The sequence below is a fragment of the Eschrichtius robustus genome, chromosome 10 (genome assembly GCF_028021215.1).
Source record: "Eschrichtius robustus isolate mEscRob2 chromosome 10, mEscRob2.pri, whole genome shotgun sequence".
NCBI lineage: Eukaryota > Metazoa > Chordata > Mammalia > Artiodactyla > Eschrichtiidae > Eschrichtius > Eschrichtius robustus.
Genome location: NC_090833.1, coordinates 69,691,403 through 69,715,006, shown reverse-complemented (window position 1 = coordinate 69,715,006; position 23,604 = coordinate 69,691,403). Strand labels below are relative to the sequence as shown.

At 36.8% G+C, this 23,604-nt stretch overlaps 1 protein-coding gene across 3 annotated transcripts in view; it reads left to right on the top strand.

The window, feature by feature from the left end:
• MLLT3 (MLLT3 super elongation complex subunit) overlaps positions 1 to 23,604 on the top strand; it is a 254,259-nt gene that overhangs the window by 143,817 nt on the left and 86,838 nt on the right. For all 3 annotated transcript variants that reach the window (XM_068552314.1, XM_068552312.1, XM_068552313.1), the window contains exon 4: positions 8,896 to 9,039. In XM_068552314.1, coding sequence (XP_068408415.1) covers positions 8,896 to 9,039 — 144 coding nt within the window. The remainder of the gene's footprint in view (positions 1 to 8,895; positions 9,040 to 23,604) is intronic.

The following is a 23,604-nucleotide window of genomic DNA, read 5'->3' as shown; positions in this document are numbered from 1 at the left end:
TTATTTATGGCTGTGTTGGGTCTTCGTTTCTGTGTGAGGGCTTTCTCTAATTGCAGCAAGTAAGGGCCACTCTTCATCGCGGTGCACGGGCCTCTCACTATCGTGGCCTCTCTTGTTGCGGAGCACAGGCTCCAGACGCGCAGGCTCAGCAGCTGTGGCTCACGGGCCTAGTTGCTCCGCAGCATGTGGGATCTTCCCAGACCAGGGCTCAAACCCGTGTCCCCTGCATTGGCAGGCAGATTCTCAACCACTGCGCCACCAGGGAAGCCCTAATTTTTCTTTATATTTATATTTTGGGTATGTATTTGGTGGTAACCTATTTCTGTGTAGTTAAATAGCTGAGGGCTTACTTTGTCCGTGGCAGTTTGCTGAGCCCTTTACATATGTTGCTTTGTTTAGTAGGTTTATAAGAACTTTTGAGAGGTTATTATTCCTATTCTACAGGAAAGGAAACTGAGTCATGGAAAGATTACATGGCTTGTCCAAGGCCACACGCAGTTGGAAAGTGTTAAAACCAGATTCTTGATCTAGATCTTTCTCTCCATTGACAATTCTCTTAACTTCTGTGTCTTCGAAGCAGTAACTCTTTGCCAGAATAATGATTACCTTCCTCAGTAGTAATACCACTGAAATGTTCACATGTTTTTCATCAAATCAGAATTTGTTGAGATGCGTTTATATCTGTTCATATGATATGCTTTCACATTTGATGTATGGATTTGTTTTTTCTCATTTCAAGATTTCCCTTAAGAAATTAGTTTTTAGCTTTCTTTTTTCTTTTCATTAAAAAAATTGAGATATAACTTACATACCATAAAATTCATCCTTTAAAAATGTACAGCTCTGTAGGTTTTAGTGTATTGTGCAACCATCACCACTATTTAGTTCTAGGACATTTTCATCACCCCATAAAGAAACCTTGTACCTATCAGCAATCGCTCCTCATTCCTTACTCTCCCAGCCCCTGGGGTTAATCTATTCCCTTTCTCTATGTAATATCCTATTCTGGCCAATTCTTATCAATGAAATCATACAATATGTGGCCTTTTATGTCTGGCTTCTTTCATTTAGTAGGTTTTCAAGGTTTATCCATGTTATAGGATGTACCAAATACTTATGCCTTTTTATCACTGAATGCTATTCCATTGTATAAATAATGCCACATTTTTGCTTATATTTGTATTCATAATTTGATGGACATTTGACTTGTTTCCATCTTTGCCCTATGAATAATGCTGCTACGAACATTCATATACAAGTTTTTGTGTGGAAATATGTTTTCAAGTCTCCTGGTTATATACCTAGGTGGAGTTGTTGGGTCGTGTGGTAACTCTGTGTTTAATTTAACTTTTTAAAGAACTGCCAAACTGTTTTCCAAAATGACTGTACTATTTTACTTTCCTACCAGCAATGTATGAAGGTACACTGAAGGCCTCAGTTTGGAAATAATGCTGCAATTAAGTATCTTCTCTCCTACTTTGTTTTTAACTTTTCTGGTCACTTTTACAAGCTCTCATTTCTTCAGAGAAATATATTTTCTGAACTACCCAATTCCCTCCTTTACAGAAATAACTGGAATCTCCTCATCCACCAGATTTTTAAAAAGAAGTAAATGAAGGATGAAGAGGCTGCAAGTAATGTGTGCACACGTGCGCACACACAAATGCAGTCATCTTGGTACTTTGGGTAGCAATTCTTATGACTTAAAGACATTATTTATTCACTTTGTGAGGAATTTTTAGTTTCTTAAAATATGAAAGAAGAAAGATGCACTTGAGATGGAAAACAGTTATTTCCTTGGGGCCATGGTAAAATAGACATTCAGCTGACCACTGTGTAGTAGATATTCTGTTTAGTGTCCAGATTAGCTGATTTTTATTTTCTAGTTTTAGATTTTCTTTAAGATTTTATACATAATAATTATTGCTTTTTTCACAGGTGCACAATGAAACATATTTCAGTGTTTGTAATATGAAAAAGTAGTATACACCTAATTGTAGAGATGTGGATCAATTACTGGTGGGTTAATAATACACAAAATGCTATATAGCAATTAATGTAGCAAGATGGATAAGTCTCAGAAACAAAAATGATGATGTATATATATATGGTTATGATATCACTTATGTATGGTTTTATAAACCACTGAAGCCAAGAATAAATGAGGTGATGGAGACACACATACGTAGTACAAGAGCATGAGTTGAAAGGACAGCACAGGAACTAAAGGGCATGGCTTACTGGGGAAAGAGGGATGGAGAAGCTCATATTTACAAAATTTTTATTTCTTTAAAGAAAAACAAACTAGCATGGTGAAAGTGTTAACATCTCTTTAAGCTCAGTGGAAAATATATGGGTGTAGTATTTTAAGCACTTTTCTTTATGTTCTTAATTTTTTAACTAAAATTATTGCTCTGTCATCTCTTTTTAATTTATCTTCTTAGAGTGTCTTAGAAACCAAATTTTTGCTATCTTCCATTCTGGATCTGCAGCCTACTGAAATGATCCATGTGTGAAAATTTAATAGGTCTAGGCTGTTGCTCCAGAATGTGCATTTCATTTCTTCTGAGTGTATATCATTTTATTTATCGCTGGAGTTTACTCAACTCTGTCTTGAAGAAAGAACATCCATTATAATAATGGTTTATGAAAAAGTATTATTTCAAGTTTGCATAGGAGATGAGAGAAAGCAGCAAGAAGACCTCCACCTGATGTTGGAAGGGGCCTACCACTGAATATTTAGTGTATAATATCACCCTGCCCTTGGTCCCATCTCCATCCTTGTACTTTTCCTGCTTACAATAAGCTTGTCTTCAGTTTTGCTCACTTATTGGAGAGGTCAGAGTCAAGAGGGGTGGTGGAGTGTCAGTGCTTCTTATGAGTTCGTGTTTGTTTATTCTCTTATTTTGTGTTTGTATTCAACAAAACAAGCCTATCCATGAGAATCATGTGTGTTTCAGAAACTAAACCAACAGGCCCACTGAAACATAATTGACTGTAGCACTTCAGGTTTGAAAGGATCCCATGCTTCTCTCTTTCTTTCTGTCCTCAGAAAAGTACACGAGTGAATGTCAAGGACTGAAGCGGACTGAGAGGGATAATTTGATATTGCCAAAACCAGGTTTCCACCCTCTAGGAAATGTATCAGCTTTATATGGAGAATAAATACATGCTTCCTTGTTTGAACTTTGAAGAAGAATCTTTTCTATGGAGCATAAATTGACATTATATTGATGTCAGCCCTCTAAGAAAGATATTCAGTTGGTCAGACCACAAATTTATGGGTACTTTTTACTTTCTATAAAAAAAAAAACTTTAAAAGAAAATCACACTCAGGATTCATACAAAGATTGTCACTTTCTGTGGTCCTTAGCCTTAGTTTTACTGAAAAGTAATTTGTTTTTGATTTTAAACTGGTGTGAACTATAAAGTGTTGTTACTACCTCACTCTTTTTCTGCTGGTAATTATTATATTCATCAATGTATTTTTCTCTTTAAAAAGGTATGCTGCAGTATACTCCTAGTAAAAGTGAATGGAATAAAACTTAGGAGTTACTCCTTTCACTTCATTTAATCATGGTTAACTATTTGGTATAGCCTTTCCAGATTTTCCCCCATGCATTTGCATGGATAAAAAGTATGTCTATATAGAGATTGGCAAGGGCATAATATATCATATTTTAATATTTTTTCTGTGACTTGCCTTTAATTCACTTAGCGATATGCCTTTCCAAGTCAGTTTTTAAAAATATCTGCATAATATTCCATGGTAATGATATACTTACATGCAGATCATCCCTGTTTTTTTGCCACTATAAACAATGCTACCATGAACATTTTATTTTACATCTATACCTGTCTATATATCTTTACACACATATTTGAATATTTCTGTGGAAGAGATTCTTAGTAGTAGAATTACTGGGTTAAACATTGCATGCATTTAGTGTGTTGGTAGATATTGCCAGTGTGTTTTCCCAAAGGCTTTACCAATTTACACTCCCAATTGTAAGGTAGAAAATGGCCCTTCTTATTTTTTAAATTAATTCTAAGGTTGTATTGACTATTTTACAATTTGGAGGAAAGGCAGGTAAGTAATAAAAATGGTTGTGATCATTACATTAATAAAGGAATGCTGTAACAGGGATGTCTAATTCAGACGGGGTTGGGAGGGTTAGGAAGACTTTTCAGAGGAGTTCATGCTTCAGTTAGGTCTTGAATGATGAGTTTGCACTAACCAGGTAAAGGATGGAAGTATGCAGGGAGGGAAGGCATTTTAGACAATGGGGAATACGATATGTGAAAGGCAAAATGAATGAGATAATATGAAGCACTGGGGAACAGCAAGTGCTTCAACTTTGTGGAAGGACAAGGTAGAGTAAGAGAACAAAAGCAATGCAGGAAAGGTATTAAAAGACTGTAATGGTTATTACCAGGAGGTGGGATTTCATCCTGTAGAAAATGATGACCGTTAAAGGCTTTTATATCAATGGGAAGATGTAATCTGATCTTTCTGTTAGAAAGATCACTCTCTTGTCATTGTGGTAGGTAGAAAGGGGGAGTTCAAAAACAGGGAGGCGACCAGATGAAGAGTGATGAAGGTCTAAGCTAAGGCAGTAGTTATCGTGACTAGAGCAAAGGGCATAGATTTGAGAGTTCCTAAGGAGGAATACTAAACAAAACTCAGAGACCATTTGACTGTGATGAGTAAGGGAGAAGGAAGCGTTAGTGATGACTTTTGTGTATTTTACCCTTGGGAAGCAATTAAGATTTCTGTTTGTCATGATATAGAGTATAGGAGAAAGGACACATGAAGATAACTTCAGTTTAAGATAATGCATGAATTTGCTGTTGCTGCCGGTCACCCCAGTGGAGGTGTGGTTAGATTGGAACACAAGCATATGGCAGTCAAGTGGGAGCTGGGCTGGAGGTAGAGAGGGGAGTCACTGTCATGAAGGAGGAACTAACTCCCTGTGAATGGGCGTTGTCTTCCTGGGGAATTTTGCAAAAAGGTAAATGCATTTAAGAGTCAATGAAGAAAGAAGGGAAGCCTGTGAAGAAAACTAAGGAGGAATGCCAGTAAGTGTGAGGAAAATCAGGAGAAAATGGCACCCTGATCAAGGAGAGAAGGAGCAAGTTTCATGCCAGATTAGTAATAGAAGTGAGAGGTAGTGAGTACATGAGTGGAGACTATGATCTGGGGAAGTTTGGATGAAGAGGTGAAAACCATGAATTTGTAGTAGGTAATGCCTGCATTCTGACAGTTTCAGGTGCTAAGACTTTTTTTTTTTTAACATCTTTATTGGAGTATAATTGCTTTACAATTGTGTGTTAGTTTCTGCTTTATAACAAAGTGAATCAGCTATACGTACACATATATCCCCATATCCCCTCCCTCTTGCATCTCCCTCCCACTCTCCCTATCCCAACCCTCTAGGTGGTCACAAAGCACCGAGCTGATCTCCCTGTGCTATGTGACTGCTTCCCACTAGCTATCTATTTTACATTTGGTAGTGTATATATGTCCATGCCACTCTCTCACTTCATCCCAGCTTCCCCTTCCCCCTCCCCGTGTCCTCAAGTTCATTCTCTAGTAGGTCTGCGTCTTTATTCCCGTCCTGCCCCTAGGTTCTTCATGACCTTTTCTTTTTTTTTTTTTTTTTTTTTTTAGATTCCATATATGTGTGTTAGCATACGGTATTTGTTTTTCTCTTTCTGACTTAACTTCACTCTGTGTGACAGACTCTAGGTCCATCCACCTCACTACAGATAACTCAATTTCGTTTCTTCTTATGGCTGAGTAATATTCCATTGTATATGTGTGGCACATCTTCTTTATCCATTCATCTGTCGATGGACACTTAGGTTGTTTCCATGACCTGGCTATTGTAAATAGAGCTGCAGTGAACATTTTGGTACATGACTCTTTTTGAATTATGGTTTTCTCAGGGTATATGCCCAGTAGTGGGATTGCTGGGTCGTATGGTAGTTCTATTTTTAGTTTTTTAAGGAACCTCCATACTGTTCTCCGTAGTGGCTGTATCAATATACATTCCCACCAACAGTGCAAGAGGGTTCCCTTTTCTCCACACGCTCGGTGCTAAGAATTTTTAGTCAAAAGAACTGGGTTCAGATCACTTTGTTTCATCACGTGTTAGTAATATAAAAAATTCTTTTTTAAAAAAGGAAAAACATTGTTTTATTTGACTATGTAATTTTAGAAAATATTGTGTTTTAAAAAACCATAAACACCTCATACATTGCAGGTGGGATTTTAAAATGGTGCAGCCACTCTGGAAAACAGTAGGGCATTTCCTAAAAATGTTCAACAGAGAGTTACCTTATGACCCAGAAATTCCACTCCTAGGTGTATAGCCAAGAGAAATGGAAATGTAGGTCCATACAAAAACTTGTACACAAATGTTCATAGCAGCATTATTCACAATAGCCCAAAATGGAAATAATCCACATTTCTATTTATTGACAAATGTATAACCAAAACCTGGTATACCCATATAATAGATTATTATTTGTCCATAAAAAAGAACTGACACATGCTACAACATGGATGAACTTCAAAAACATCATGCTGAGTATAAGAAGCCAGTCACAAAAGAGCACATATTGTGTATGTATTTTATGTATGTTCATGTATTCATACGAAATGTCGAGAATAGGCAACTCCATAGAAGCAGAAGTAGATTAGTGATGCCAGGGGGTGTGGGATCTGTTGGACCACTAATGAGTTTGAGATATCTTTCTGGAGTAATGAAAATGTCCTGAAATTAGAATGTGGTGATGGTTTTATAACTCTGTGAATGTACTAAAAACCACTAAATATTATACTCTAAATGGTGAATTTTATGGTATGTGAATTACTTCTCAGTAAAGCTATTATTAAAAAAACATAAATAGCTGTTATCAAAAACACGTAAAATGGCAAAGCTAATGACAAATGAAAAAAGTAACATTTCACAGAGATGGTTAATATCTATAATACACAGGGAGTTTTTATATAAAGTAATAAATTCTGAGTGCTTTAATTTCCTCATCTGCCAAACAGAGCTGACAGCTGACCCAAAGGAGAGCTATGAGAATTAAATGAGATAAATGTTAAATACATAATATTTTTATTATTATCCTCAGTATTCATTTCCCCTTGGATGCCTGAGAATCTGTCTGTAGAGAGGTTTAGGTGTTTAGCCAGCTAAAGTAATGGCTGGAGAGTAGAACTCGAGTATCATGGAATTATAATTACTGCATTCTCTTGGATATGGTGCCGTTTTGTCCTCCAGGAAAATGCCATATTTTCATTCATTTCACAGACATTTATTGCATTGCTACTATGCATGGGGTACTAAACTAGTTGTTGAGGGTACAGTAAGGGCTCAACCATTATTCCTACTTTCAAAGATCTTATGATTTAGCAGGGTAAAGGGAGATAATAAGACAGTTATTCTAAGATGTTTCAAGGATAAGAGAGAGAGGCACACAGAACAGAGGAGAGGCAGTTGGGAGTGGAGTTCAAGGAAGGCTTCCCCCAAATAAAACCTGAATAGAGAGGGATGAGTAGAAGTTATCCAGGTAAAGCAGAAGGTGGAGGAATGGAGGTTGGCAGTGGAGGTAGTAATGTAAAGCAAGGGTGAAACCCAGAGTTAATCTAGAATGAGTAAATTCTGGGAGCAACCAACCACAATGTGTGGCTGGATCACCAGATGGGTAGAAGGGGTGTGGTGAGACATGGAACCAAGAGCTAGATTGTGAAAATCCTATGTGGCATTTAGGTGAGCTCAGATTTTTATTCTTTTTTTTTTTTTGATTTATTTATTTATTTTTGGCTGTGTTGGGTCTTCATTTCTGTGCGAGGGCTTTCTCTAGTTGCGGCAAGCAGGGGCCACTCTTCATCGCGGTGCGCGGGTCTCTCACTATCGTGGCCTCTTTTGTTGCAGAGCACAGGCTCCAGACGCGCAGGCTCAGTAGTTGTGGCTCACGGGCTTAGTTGCTCCGTGGCATGTGGGATCTTCCCAGACCAGGGCTCGAACCCGTGTCCCCTGCATTAGCAGGCAGATTCTCAACCACTGTGCCACCAGGGAAGCCCAGATTTTTATTCTAATGGCATTGGGAACTTGTGAAATTTTAACCAAGGAGTGAAAATGGCTAGATTTTTGTTTCATATGGACAGTTTTGAGGCCTGAATGAAGAAGAAAGTGATCATCTATCCTGAAGTAGGAAGAACTACTAGAGGAAGGAGTTTATAGTAGTTTGAGCAATGAGTAAGAGCATGGCAGTATGGGTTAGACAGCTTGTTCAAGAAGTATTTAAAAGAGAAAATGTCAGCCGTTGATGATGGGTGTAGGGCCGTAGAGTGGGAAGGGGAAGGAGTGGCTTCAGGGGTGTCTTAGGTTTCCAGTTGGGTGGCGGTGTTGGTGGTGTCATACCACTTGAGAGACTGCAAGAAAGATGATGACTTTATTCTTTTTGGTTTTCCTCTAAGACAAGAAACTAATTTTTCAGATGTTTCCATTTTGCTTTGTAGATAGTTCCATGATGACTTTTTTTCCCAGTACTTCCCCTTCTTTGACACTGTAGCTGTTAGATGTCTGGGTCTCTTTTCTTTCTTTTTCTTTTTTTTGAATGAATTTTTCTTGGCGTATAGTTGCTTTACACTGTTGTGTTAGTTTCTACTAACTAGAAAGGGAATCAGCTATATGTATACATATCTCCCCTCTTTTTTTTGGATTTCCTTCCCATTTAGGTCACCACAGAGCGTCGAGTAGAGTTCCCCGTGCTGTAGTCTGAGTCTTTTCTGATCCTTATCAGGAGTAAACCTTTGCTTTCTAAATTTCTATTTATGCCTAAGTCTCTGTTTTCCTTCTTATTTTTTTTAACCTCTAGGAAGAACCTAAGAAGGTTCGTTTTGATTATGACTTATTCCTGCATCTTGAAGGCCATCCACCAGTGAATCACCTCCGCTGTGAAAAGCTTACCTTCAACAACCCCACAGAGGAGTTCAGAAGAAAGTTGCTGAAGGCAGGAGGGGTATGTGACGCTGGGCTTGTGAAAAGCCTTCCCATAGAAAACTAGTTGCTAGTGTGTCAAGAAGTACAATAATGTTTTGAGAGAGGTAAAAGAAGTGAAGCAACTTAATGACCATGCTGTGGACTCATGGTTTGAGAAGAAGAGGTAATTAAACAATATTTTAAGTAGGTATGAGTCTGAGATTACATTGTTGGTTAGAACAGCCTTATAGTCTATGCAGTTCAACTTTATTTCAACATCAATCTAAAACCAAACTATCCTCAATTAAGAAAAGAACAATGCCTTAACTGTGTTATATCAGTGTACAGAAAAATTTTTAAGTTGAAAGTTACATCAAAAATATATGAAAACGAGTTATTATCCAAATTTCCTTGGTCAAAATGAATAGAAAAGGTGTACTCATTCAAATTACTTGTTTGGGTCATTTAAAAACACATTTTTGTTTGTTTGAATTGTGTGTGGGTAATAGATGGATTTTTCTTTTTAAGATAATGATAATATAGTGCCCGGGTGAATTGGCTAGGATGGGGAAAGATTTTTAAGTGGAATTTCTCACGAACATATGGAATGTTTGCTTGCAGTTTGTGCAGACAAACACTGTTGATGGGTCAGAATCTACTTTACATTGGATACTACTAGGATCATCAGCTTCTATTTAATACTTCAGATGAACTTCCTGTGTCATCTTATATGGGCAGTTCAGACCCCATAAAATGTTGCAGTGCATTCTTTTCTGTTTTTTTAGTTATACATTTTTTTTCCTTTTTTTTTTTTTTTTCTTTGCAGTGCATTCTTTACTCTAGGATTTCCTTCATTTAGTTTTACTGGAAGGTTTTTGATAGTTTTTCATCCACGAGCTTATCATTATATGTAAGCATGTGTAGACCATAACTTCTCAAGATGCCTCATTTCACTGATAAACTCTACCTGAGGGCTTTGTAGGGAAGAATTGAATTTTATATAGCACAGAAGCCCTTTCCCTTTATGGGGATATGAATAACCACTTTGAGAACCTCAGGAAAGCTGTGGACCCTCTCATAAGAAAACCACCCATATATATATAATTGTGTAAACATTTTGGGTTATGTGTAACCCCTTGAGTCCATTTTTTTGAGATCTGTTTTCCAAGCTTCTATCCTCTCAGCTGAACTATTGATACTAATATGCATTTGAAGTGTTAGAGGTACTTTTACCACATTTCATTCCACATTATACTGTATGTCGGTAGATTATGGGTTAAATAGGTATTGATGGGCCAGCTTTGGAAATGAATGACCATTTGTAGGATTTTGTGGGGAAATGCATCTTCGTGAAGAACTGGGCTTTTGTAATACAACTCATTTTAAAGGTAGGGATTTATTATATGTTTATTAAGGAATTTTTTTAAACAAACCCTATTTGATTCTTTTATAGTTATCTAGAGCACAGTGTGGGTGCTACTTATCTATGGCTATGCCCTTAAAAATGAGCCTGTCCATTTTAAATCCTAATCATTCCCATTACGTTTCTTTTTATGAGGGTGGCATTTTACGCCTCTGATTATTCCTCTTGGGTATGAAGTTAGGTAGGTAATTGGAGCATGTGAATTATGGAGCTTGAGTACATCAGGCTTCTGATAAGGGTCGTCATAAAAAGAAAATATGACACAAGAACTTTTTAAAACATCCACTTAGTCTCAGAGTACTCAAAAGTTGTTTGTGAGCCAGAGAAGAGGTTACAGGTCAGTGATAATGCAGTGCAGCACTGCATCCTGATAAGGTCTCTAGTAGATTTCTGTCTTTTTCTCCACTCAGCCTTTATCTCAGAATTATCCTCCTTGACTTCTAACTTTCCTTCTTTGTGTTTCTTTAAGTGCTGTTTGAAGCCTGCATGTTTTTTCCCTGTTAGATTTAGATTGTGTCTTGACAACTCTAAAATAATAAGTTGAAATGTGAAATATTCGAGCACACCAGTTATTTGACATAAGTTCCTTAAGTGACTGATTCTAGTAAATTTTGTAGTAAAATTTAATAATTCATTTGAAATACTAGTAATCCCATAGATTCTGTCCATTTCACATGGGAGGATTAAAATAGTCTTTTATGGAGATGGGAGAATCTGAACTAATAAACATTTTTTGTCTTACCAAGATTTTTGGATATAGTACCTTGTTTAACATTTTAACATTTATCATTGTTAATGGAACCTATCATGGTGTTACTAACTTAGTCATTTTGATTTTATTAGAAATCTTTTTTTTTTTCAGCTTTTATGGAGATACCATTGACATATAACTTAAGGTTACAACATGTTGATTTGATACACTTGTATGTTGCAAAATCATTATCACCATAGCGTTAGCTAACACCTGCATCACATCATGTAATTACCATTTCTCTTTTGTGATGAGAACATTTAAGACTTACTCTTTTAGCCAAATTTCAAGTATATAATTCACTATTATTAACTGTAATCACCATGCTATACATCAGATCCCCAGAACCTATTCATCTTATAACTGGAAGTTTGTGCTCTTTGACCCACACCTCCCCTTCTCTCCCACCCCCCAGCCCTTGGTAACTACCAGTCTAGCCTCTGTTTTTACGAGTTTAACTTTTTCAGATTGCACATATAAGTGATATCATACAGTTTGTCTGACTCATTTCACTTAACCTAATGTCCTCATGTTAACATGGTCCTCATCCATGTTGTTGTAAATGGCAGGATGTCCTTCCTTCTCATGGCTGAATAATATTCCATCATACACACACAAACACACACACACACACACACATCTCCACATCTTCTTTATCCATTCATCTGTTGATGGACACTTATGTTGTTTCCATAGCTTGGCTATTGTGAATAATGCTGCAGTGAACATGAGAGTGCAGATATATCTTCAGTATTCTGTTTTAATGTCCTTTGGGTATATACCCAGAAGTGTGATTGCTGGATCATATGTAGCTCTATTTTTAATTTTTTGAGGAACGTCCATATTGTTTTCCATAGTGGCTGCACTGTAGAATTTACAATCCTGCCAGCAGTGCACAAGGGTTCCCTTTTCTCCACATTCTTGCCAATACTTACCATCTGTTGTCTTCTTGAGGATAGCCATTGTAACAGGTGTGAGGTAATAGCTTAGTTTGATTTTCATTTTTTGATCATTAGTGATGTCAAGTACCTTTTCATATACCTGTTGGCCCTCTGTATATCTTCTTTGGAAAAATACCTATTCAGATTCTCTGCCCATTTTAAAATCATATTGTTTGGGGTTTTTTGGTATGAGTTCTTTATATATTTTGGATATTAATCTCTTACCACATATATGATTTGCAAATATATTCTCCCATTCTGTAGGTTGCCTTTTCATTTTGTTGATTGTTTCCTTTGCTGTGTAGAAGCTTTTTAGTTTGATGTAGTTCCACTTGTTTATTTTTGCTTTTGTCACTTTTGTTTCTGATGTCTATTAGAGATCTTCTGTTCATGACTATGTCTCTCTATATAAACTTTTTTTTTGACTGGGTTTTGGAGTGAAAGGGGGGTGCTTTTGCTCCTTATACTTAAACATTACATATGTGACATAGAGGTATATGTTCTATTTTTAAAGGAAAAATTTGATCCCTTCTTCATAAGTACTGTGTGAAATCATTATGTACAGCTTGAGGCATGAGTAGGGTAAACTTACCATTTTGGCTGTGGTTCCTTCTCTTTCACTTTTTTCTTTGAAACCAAAAGTACATAGCACTATTAAAAGTAGAACTTGGCTTTTCAAGAGATCAGAAAGGTTGTTTTTAGAGCTGGCAGCATCTTAGAAAAATGCTTTTCAGCTCTCAGAAGAAAATGATTCCAAAGAATGTTTTGCCAGAAGAATCCTGAAAAATTGCAGATTTTTTTTCTATTTCATAGCCTATAAGTCTATAGCTATATGACAACTTTTTTTTGGTCAATAACATTCTCTTCTTTTCACTCTTTTTTTTTTTAACGTTGTAACTCTATTCTAAATACTATCAGAGAAATCTTGGTGTGCTTCCGCCTTGGAAGAAATGTACCCTGTGTTCTTCTCTTGATTAGCTCCCTAAAATTAAGGTTATCTTTGCTTGCAAAGAAAAGAGTAAAACTTTCGTGGGAAGGGCATTTTTGGATTTAAGCATATTATTTTCTGAGAATATTGAAATACGGAATGAGTTCGTTTACAAGACCCTGAAGGTAGTTCTCTCTAAATGAGGGATGTCATTGGAACTTGCTAGGGAAACTGTAGATTTGGTTTACAAGCTAGCTCCTCTCAGGCCTATGTAAGACAAAGAAGATAGAGGTCAGAAAATGGGAAATAATAACCTGAGAACTGGGAGGAGATGCCTTCATTTTGAGGTCTCATTTTCTTCTTTGGTTGGTAGGAGAGGTAGAGGACAGGGAGCAGTAAACTTCTGAGGGCAAGACTTGATGTCATCTATTTATATTTGAGTTTTAAGCAAAAGGACCAAATGTATCCCATTGAGAAGCACCTCTCACTTTCACTGAGATATTTCTATTTTTTTTTAAATGAACTGTTGAATCCCTGTAGAAGGATTTTCAAATATGCTCTTTATGGTGTCAGGATTTTTTTAAAGGGTTATGATCACAATAGATGATTTTCTGTTTACTTGATCACCTTCTTAATAGCTGGAATTCAGTCATACAGACAAAATGCAGACAGATTTGACATCCATTACTTTTGATTGAAAGAGGATGAGTTTTTCTTTTGGGTGTTGGCAAAGCAACGATACAGTGTTTGTCATATAACTGAAACTTGTCATTTTACTAACTCGTCTCTCCAAATTTTCTTTTGGGAGGGAGTATGATACAATTAGAAATATTTTGAAATCAGGCAGATTTAAATTAAAACCTCATCTCTGTCATCTTCTAGCTGAATTACCCTGGGAAAATTTTTACATTCTTTTGAATCTCAGTTTATCATCCGTGAAATGGACAAGACGTTGTTTTCTTCATTGGGAATGTGTAGCCATGGTGTGTGGCTCATAGTAGATACCCGGTCCCTTGATTCCTTTTCCTTTGGTTGCTGGTTTAGAAAATCAGAGTTCTATCCATTTTTATATCAAGCACTTAAAAGTACAGTGGAAAAGGTTTGTTATTTAGTGTAAGCTACTCTAGCTTTATTCACAGGAGTATGTGTTTAGCACCGGTTAGTGTGACCAGCACATTGATGGACACATGTTGGGTTTAAAGGGAATTGGCCCATTGTGTCTTTTTTTTTTTTTTGAATTTTATTTTATTTATTTTTTATACAGCAGGTTTTATTAGTTATTTATTTTATACATATTAGTGTATATAGCCCATTGTATCTTTCTTCAAGGAATTTACATTCTGGCTGTTAGTATTTTGCTTGTATAAACTGAAACACAGGTCTGTTTGGAATATCATTTTTTTAAGATGCCCGTTTTCATTAGAAAAATTAGGTGTTCTTACCATTGTTCTTACTTCTAAATTTCTAGCAGATTAAAAGCTTCTCAAAGCCCTAAGAAGAATTCCTAAGTAGTATGTATATATGTGCATCCTTGTGCTTCTATGAAGAAAGCACAAAAGGGGCAATCATCTTTGGAGAATTGAGTTTGTTTTACAGCTGCTCCCTTTTTTTGGCCTGGAAATCAAGTGGTCTGCTTTGGTTCTGTTGTTCTTTATAGGATGGTGGTAGGGTGTTGGTGGGCTTTTTTTTTTTTCTTTTTCTTTTTTTCTTTCCTCAATTAAACAGGGCAAAGTCTAAACGTGTTGTTCAGTCTATTTCTGAATCACTGGCCAGCAGTTAATTTTGAGGACTGAAAATTAAAACTAACCACAGCAGTTGTTAGAACTAGGGTTTCTGTAGGCAGAAATCCAATTCTGTTCAGACACCACCTGTTTCAATAGGACATTTCAGATGCCCATTTGGCAAGATTTGCTGGAGAAGACATGGGGAACATGCTTTCAGTCTGTGTTAAGTCTGCAGCATAATGCAGTCCTGTTTCTCAAAGTGACAGTTGCATTTATATCTGATATGTTTTTGCAAGGAATAAATTGGAATCTTTCTGAAGCACTACTTATTGTGAAGTAGAAATCAGATCCACCGTGGACCCCCAACAAAGGGTTTTGGTTACTAAAGGGCCAAAGGGATCTTATGATAAGGAGCTTTCACTAATGCAGCCATGTCAAGCCATCTGAACGTAGCATTTTATCGCAGGATTCTGGAATGAATCTTGTGTAGGATGGTTTAGTATTTCCTTTTGTAGGGGAGTTCAAAACACTTTGAATTTCTAAACAGTACAGATCACATTCTCTTCCTCTCAAATTTTAATTTTTTTGAATAGGTAAATACACATCCAATACAAAATGACATATAGTGAGCCTTTCTTCAGGCCACCAATGATGCTATAGTGAATAACCTTTTATATAGTTATTTGTGCACGTGGATGAGTGTATCTGTAGGATAAATTCCTGGGAGTAAAATCGTGGCTCCAAGGCAAAGTGGAATTTAAATTTTGATAGACATTTACAGATTGCCTGCCAAGGATGTTATGCTACTCTATGCTTGCATCAACAATGTGTAAGAGTGCCTATTTCTCCACCACAGTGATTCACTAAACATCTTTCCCCCAATCTGATGAGTGAAAAAATATCTCATTTTTAATTCACATTTCTCTTATGAGTGATGATGAGCATCTTTTCATATGATTAAAGCCATTTTCATTTCCTTTCAAAGACCGCATTTTAATGTATTTTAAATTGGAAATATTCTAAATGTTTCGGTTCAACTTAAATTTATGAATACTCATCCGACATACTTACATTTGGAAAGGTTACAAAAAGATACGGAAGCCTCTTTAACCAAGGTCTGTATTTTCAGGCATTCTCCAGCATGTAAGAAATTATGTTCTTAGGAACTGATTTATCAAGACTTTGGCTTCTAAAAATATGTGGCTTTTGTGGCAAACTCATCTTTACAGTGCCCAGAGATGGATAGCTGGCTGCTTATTTTAAAAATAACTCAAAAGAAAATAATACATAGAAAATTATTTTAGTGGCTGTTACTGGACAGCTTCACTGGATTTTTGGATATTTGTTTGGGGACAAGTGTGCCTTTCTGTTATTTTTCGATATATATCATCCTGTAAACGTCTGCCTCAAAAGATAAAAGCATGCTGCTGTTTTCACCAGCACTGATAAAAGGTGATTTATTTAAATAAATGTAAGATCAAGCAGGCAGCCTCATCTGTTCGGTTGTTTCTCAGAGTTGAGGTCAATTTTATGTCATATTTGGTATTTTCTTCTTTCTATTTCTTTGGCTCCTGCCCTCCTGCCCCCCACCAGAAGTCTGTAAAATTAAATCATGAAAGTAGAACATACATATAAATGATAACTAGAATGTCCAAGTTATGAGATCAATTATAAAGTATGATCATGATAGTATAAGTTATGTCACTCAGCATACTTAGTGGTTAATTTACGGTTTAACATCTTCTGAAAGTCGCATAATTTGTTTGAAGGACAGTTAAAGACTTTTGAAAATATGCACCGAAAAGCATCTCTGGTATAAATCTTCCTGCCTTCATTTGTTCCTTTCTTCCCGATTACCTGTTTACCTTTTCAGTAAGGAGGGGTAAAATAGGAGCACACTTTTCACTCAGTCCAAAGCTCAGATATTTTTACTGCATAAGTTGAGCAAAGGCTAAATGAAAAAGAAACGAAACAGGTAGCTTATTCCTAGAGTGTGGAATAGGAAAAGCTCTGTCAAGTGTTTAAGCTGTCAGTGTTGGATGGTATGCCATGCTGCTTTCTGCCTGCGTCTCAGGAGTAGCAGTTTAGCTGCCCATGCGTAGGAACCTTAGTTTAGTCTTGAAAGGAAATGCTGTAACATATGAAAGAAAACCATCACATAACCCCGCCCCTAGCTCCTGTTTCTAATGCACAAAAAAGCCAAGAAAATAAGAAATGAACAGAAAGGGGGAAAAAATTGGAGAATTTCAAATTAAAATATGAACAATTCTTTCTGTTTTTAAATACAAAAATACTGTAATTGAAAACTGTTGGTTCACTTTCTCTCTGCCTTCTTGGCTCAGGTAGTTCTTTATGCCCTTGTTTCAAAGCTGCATTGAAAGTTTATCTAATATATCCTAGTCTGTTCCCAGACTTCTAAAATGGTAAAGGAGTTGCTGTGTTGATTGTCCCCAGTGGATATTTTTTGGGTTCATATTCTATAATAATAAAGGAAAACAGTTTGGGGCTAGGGAGTAGAAAAGGGGAAGGGAAACTACGATTAACACTTTATTTTCTAAATTTTTTTTGTTCTGTAAGTTATAAGAAAACTTGACAGTGGTCAGGATCTGTAGGTAGCAGTTTAGAAAATAAATGTCTGAAACTCTTAAAATAGATGTTTGTTTCATTTTAGAGGAGTGAGGACAAATGGCAGGTGGTTTCATACAATACCCTTTATTCCACAAGGGACACGGCCATGGTGCGATATAAAGAATGTTTGATTTGAAATCTGAAGGCACAAATTCAATTCTTGGATCTGCTGATAATTTACCTAGGACTTTAGGTTGGTATAAATCTGAATTATCCCCTTCCTTCCACCTGAGATTATTAAATAAAATGTGGTACATAGTTAAGCAGTCAGCAAATAATTGCTTTATTCACTGACACGACCTCTTTTTTCTATAGGTTTTTATTATGCTTTGTTTGTTACCTAGAAAGGTGAAAGTGAAAGATTTCCATTTCAAGACTTTGACATAATAATGGTGTTCTGCTAGAAACAACAATGTTTTTGCCTCAAGAAGGAATCTGGTTTTTTTTTTTAACAGATTTTAAAATAAATATGTGCTAACTTTAGAACAATGTAGACTTTCTAGAAAAGCAAAAAGAAGAAACTGTTTATAATCCCTCTAGTGATTGTAACTACTATATTTTATATTGTATTTTTCATGTAGATAAGATCCCACAAAATGTTTGTATTTTACACTTAATATGTTAAACATGAATTGCATAAGTTTTAAACTACATGACTTACTTTATTTTTGTTCTTTAAAAACATGTCCTCACACTTCAAAGGACTGATGTAAAAATTGTGGTTGGTTGTTGAGAAGTTACCAGTAATGTGTTCTATGTTTTTTGTTTGTTTGTTATTTTTTTCTCCTTAGGCTCTCAGCTTCTCACAAAGTTACTGGCTTAAGGCCTAAATGCTATAAATGAAATTAGGAACAAAAGAAATGTTTTTCACAAATTTGAGGTTGTTTCTTTTTTTTTTTTTAATATTTATTTATTTATTTTATTTTTGGCTGTGTCGGGTCTTAGTTGCGGTGCGCGGGCTTCTCTCTAGTTGTGGTGTGCGGGCTCAATAGTTGCGGTGCGTGGGCTTAGCTGCCCCACAGCATGTGTGGGATCTTAGTTCCCCAACCAGGGATTGAACCCGTGTCCCCTTAACCACTGGACCACCAGGGAAGTCCCTGAGGTTGTTTCTTAACGGTTCTGACAATACAGAAGTATGATGGTCTAGTTTGTTTTTGTTTGTTTTTTTTTTTACAATGGGACAGGCCATATTAGATCTGTTATCTGGAAAAGTTTATATTTTAATATAGATTATCATAGGGGTAGATTTGGTAACTTGTCTTTGTAAATGTCATTTTTGCCTTTCTTACCCTTGTAGGGTAGATTGGGGACCTGTGATTAATATGAAATGGTTAAATATAAAAAGGCTTCATTAATGGAAACATTGAGTAAAATAAGGATGCCTTATCCATAAAACAAACTGGTTCATTCAACTACAGTTTGAGTAAAAATAGAATATAATAAAAATCTGGTTAACCTTGCAAATTTGAGTCTTAACATGAACTCTTGGTGACTCAAGAGATGAATTTGAGTGGGTTATAGAGACAGAAGTCTGCCCATACAGTGTCCATGGTCTTTGGGCAAACTAGAAATAAGTGCCTCCACCTCTGTGTGCCCCTTGAAGCCCTAGCCTGGGGAACATGGCATGGCTAGTGTGAGCATAGCTGGATCTCATCTAGTTCTTATCCCCTTGGCCAAGCATCCTTGTGCAGTGCACCATCTGGACAACCATTTACAGTTATGGCACTATTTATAGGTCCAGACAAAAAAGTGATTTTGATGTTAAAACAAAACTATCTTGCCTAAGATATTCTGGACAGGAATGAATTATTATTTCTAAGGAAATAATAAATAAAACTTTCTTGAAAATTTGTTCTCCAGTTTTGAGTAGCCATGTCCTTTCAAGGTTTAGCCTGGCCTCTTGTTCTGTTTTAAACACAGGGAATAAGAGGACTTTGGGATCAGACCACTGTGCTAAACCAGGGGTTTCAAATGTCAGTGACTAAGAGACCAGGCTAACCCTTTGAAAGAACATGGCTACAAAAACTGGAAGACCAGCTGAATAATGTAGCCCTTGCTATTGTGAATTTCACACAATGGGTGGTGATTTATTATTTTTTTAGAGTAATGATGAAGTAAAGTAGACTTTTCCTTTTTGATAATTTTGAGCTCTGAGTGCTTTGGTAAAGAGAGCATCAATATGCTCCAGATTAGGATTCCTCTAGATCTTAACAGTGAACTGTTAATAAGAATGCCTTCCACTTTGTTCCAGTTTTAAGATACCCTTTTTATCTGATTTGACTCTTGACATAGGGCCCTGGGCTAGGGCTGGAACTAGTTCTTGAGCCTTCTTTCCCTTATGTCCCTTCTGTATTTTTTTCTTCCTAGATTTCTGTTCCTCCTCTTGATGAAGAAGGGCTTCATATGTCCATCATAACCTCTGCCAGGGTCGTTTCTTGGGGCTTCTCTTCTTCTCTATGTATACTGTCCCCTGGGATGATCTTATCTGAATCCTGTTCTTGCGTCTTTTCTATTCTTCTCCTGAAGGGATTTTTGTGGTTTATATACATACTCCCAATTTTGGCTTCAGTTCTTTTCTCTTTTTTAATTGAAAAAACATGTTACAGTTAAATCTTTATTCTGATTTACCTTTCTTAAATGAAAATGCATTGAGGTTAAAGATGTATGTGTCTCTGGGAATTCCCTGGCGGTCCAGTGGTTAGGACTGCATGCTTCCACTGCAGGGGCCATGATCCCTGGTTGGGGAACTAAGATCCAGAATGCAGCGCGGCACAGTCAAAAAGTGCCTCTGAATTACAGAGCAACACAGGAGGTGAATGTCTCACAGGCACAAAGATAAATGCCGCCCTTGATTAATCAGCCCTGAAGGCAATAATAAAACTGTATGGATTGTTGTGATAGGTGGTAGCTTTCTCACTGGTTTTCTTTTTTTTACTTTTTTCCCACATCTTTATTGGAGTATAAATGCTTTACAATGTTGTGTTAGTTTCTGCTCTACAACAAAGTGAATCAGCTATACGTATACATATATCCCCATATCCCCTCCGTCTTGAGCCTCCCTCCCACCCTCCCTATCCCACCCCTCTAGGTGGTCAGAAAGCGTCAAGTTGATCTCCTTGTGCTATGCAGCTGCTTCCCACTAGCCATCCATTTTACATTTGGTAGTGTATATATGTCAGTGCTACTCTGTCACTTCATCCCAGCTTCCCCTTCCCCCTGGTGCCCTGAAGTCCGTTCTCTATGTCTGCGTCTTTATTCCTGCCCTTCCACTAGGTTCATCAGTACCACTTTTTAAAATTCCATATATATGCGTTAGCATACGGTATTTGTTTTTCTCTTTCTGACTTACTTCACTCTGTATGACAGATTGTAGGTCCATCCACCTCACTACAAATAACTCAATTTCGTTCCTTTTTATGGCTGAGTAATATTCCATTGAATATATGTGCTACATCTTCTTTAGCCATTCATCTGTTGATGGACATTTAGGTTGCTTCCATGTCCTGGCTATTGTAAATGGTGCTGCAATGAACATTGTGGTACATGTATCTTTTTGAATTACGGTTTTCTCAGGGTATATGCCCAGTAGTGGGATTGCTGGGTCATATGGTAGCTCTATTTTTAGTTTTGTAAGGAACCTCCATACTGTTCTCCATAGTGGCTGTATCAGTTTACATTCCCACCAACAGTGCAGGAGGGTTCCCTTTTCTCCACACCCTCTCCAGCATTTATTGTTTGTAGATTTTTTGATGATGGCCATTCTGACTGGTGTGAGATGATTTCCTCATTGTGGTTTTGATTTGCATTTCTCTAATGATTAGTGATGTTGAGCATCTTTTCATGTATTTGTTGGCCATCTGTATGTCTTCTTTGGAGAAATGTCTATTTAGGTCTTCTGCCCATTTTTGGAACTGCTTGCTTTTCTGAACACCTTATTCTGATTTATTTTGGTGAAGAGAACATAGCACAGCAGTTGAAAGGGCAGACTTTGTTAGGAAAGAGACTTTTTTCTTTCCAGATGCTGGCACTGGCACTTTGTAACTGTGTAACTTTGGACAAATTACTAATCTCTGTTCTCCTGTTTCCTTATTTGTAAAATGAGGAAAACATGCATATTATTACAGTTTTATAATTGAAGAGATTCTTTGATATAATAGGTCAAGCTCCCTGTTTTACAGATGAATAAACTAAGGAATCAAGTACTGAAATGATTGGCCAACCAAGGGATAGCAGAGTCAGGGTTGTTTGTCGTGCACTGTTCTTCTATAGTCTTTCTACACAACATAGAGTAATGTTAGTTTTCTTTTGAAAATAGGACTAAAAGAGACAAGGAATTAAAAATAATCAAACCTCCAGGGTGACTTCTCTTAGTTGCCTTCGGGCCACTAAGACAATCTTGCATGAGTCCCCTTCCTGAAGACGAGCTAGATAAGTTGTCAGAGTAGAGCTGTGTGTTTGCTGCTTGTAGCCAACTTTATCCTTTTGTTTCCTGCTTCGTAGACTGAAGTTCTCTGTATTTTTCCTGTTTCTGAAAATCCAGTTTGTGTGAAGAAAATGATAATTAGGAATTTGCTCCTTTTACCACCCAAACTTTCTTAAGCCAGCATAAATTTATCTGTGGGGATTGGTTACATTTTCATTTTCCATAAATTAGAGACAAGCATAATTTTTGGAGTCTTTTTTTTTTTTTTCAGCTGAATAGCAAGGGTATGCATGACTTTAGAAGTGGTTTTTCTTGGCATTAACCAGCATGTGAAAATGGCTCTAATAAAGTCAACAAATAACTTTGTAATCTCCCAGGTTTTTGAAAGTAGAGATGCAAATAAGTCATGGGGTAGGAGTGATTCTTTGAGTGCTTAGATATTAAAAGATTTTCTCCTCAGGGTTGGAAAGTTGGCTGGTAATTTTATTAGAATCAGCTTACTGAGGCTGGCTTGCCACTTGTTTGGGGAAGCTGCTTTTGACTTCTTGAGATTCTCTCCCTCCCTCCCTCTCTCTCTCTCTCTCTCTCTCTCACTCTCTCTCTCTCTCTCTCTCTCTCTCACACACACACACACACACACACACACAACACATATACACACAACACACACACACACACCCCCACCACAATCAGGATACATAGGATACATGACCTGAAGATGGTTCAGAGTATTTGAATCTAGGACAGGTAGGATAGGCTTAGGAAATCCAAGATGCCTTTCAAGTCCTAGAAGACTTCTGGCAGAAGATTTTTATCCTTTAGTTTCTTGTTTTATAGATTGAAATTCCCTGAACAAAACTGATTTTCCTTTCTTCTGAAAATCGAGTTTGAGAGGACCTTCTTAAGTCTTGCTAAGTCTTGTCCTGTCCTTTGTCTTCAGGTACCAACCTGTATGTGTGTGTGTGTATTTTTTTTAAGCTTAGCACTTGCCTTATCCTGAGAAAGTACAAGTACTTTTTAAAATATTAATGGGCCACACTTAATGCCAGATGCTGGGTATACAGTGAATGAACACTGGATTTTTTTTCTTTCTTTCTTTCTACCAAACTCCACTCTTGGTCAGTTCTCAGGGGATAATACAGTCTCATCTTCTCCGAGGACTAAAATAACCCAGCTCAGTTTCTTAAAAAAAAAGAAAGAAAGAAAAAAAAAAAACAGAGAGAAATTTCTAGCTGTTAGTCCAGGCTGCCCTGCTGTGCTTTTAGGAGAAAAAGCTGCAGTACTTTGAGGCATTCACTTCTTTTACTGGGGTGCCAGAAATTTTTTTTACTGGACCCCATCCCCATCTTACTCCAAGCAAGCTCTGTGGGCTTCTGAAGACCAACGATGGCAAAAACAACGTTTTCTCATTTGGCCTTTTGTGTACATCTGTTAGATGGTCAAAGTAAATGTATATAAAATTGTTTTGTTTCTACAACAGATTCTACCAGGTGAGCAGATTTTCCCAAATAAGCCATAGATAAGTTGTTTCCAAATACATCTTTGAATTTATATTGCAAATTTATAGTCTTTTTCTTCAACAGAAACAATTGGTTTTAATTGAGAGGAGATGAACCAGGACTTCAGATCACGTGTGTGTTTTGTTTGTTTTCTTTGTTTTTGTGTGTGGTATAAAAATGCAACCTCATTTGGCATTTTTGAAAGCAAACTGCTGCCTCTTCTGATATTAGGAAAGCCTTGATTTAGCTGACAAATCTAACTTGTTATTAGAAAGCCTTAGTTCTTTT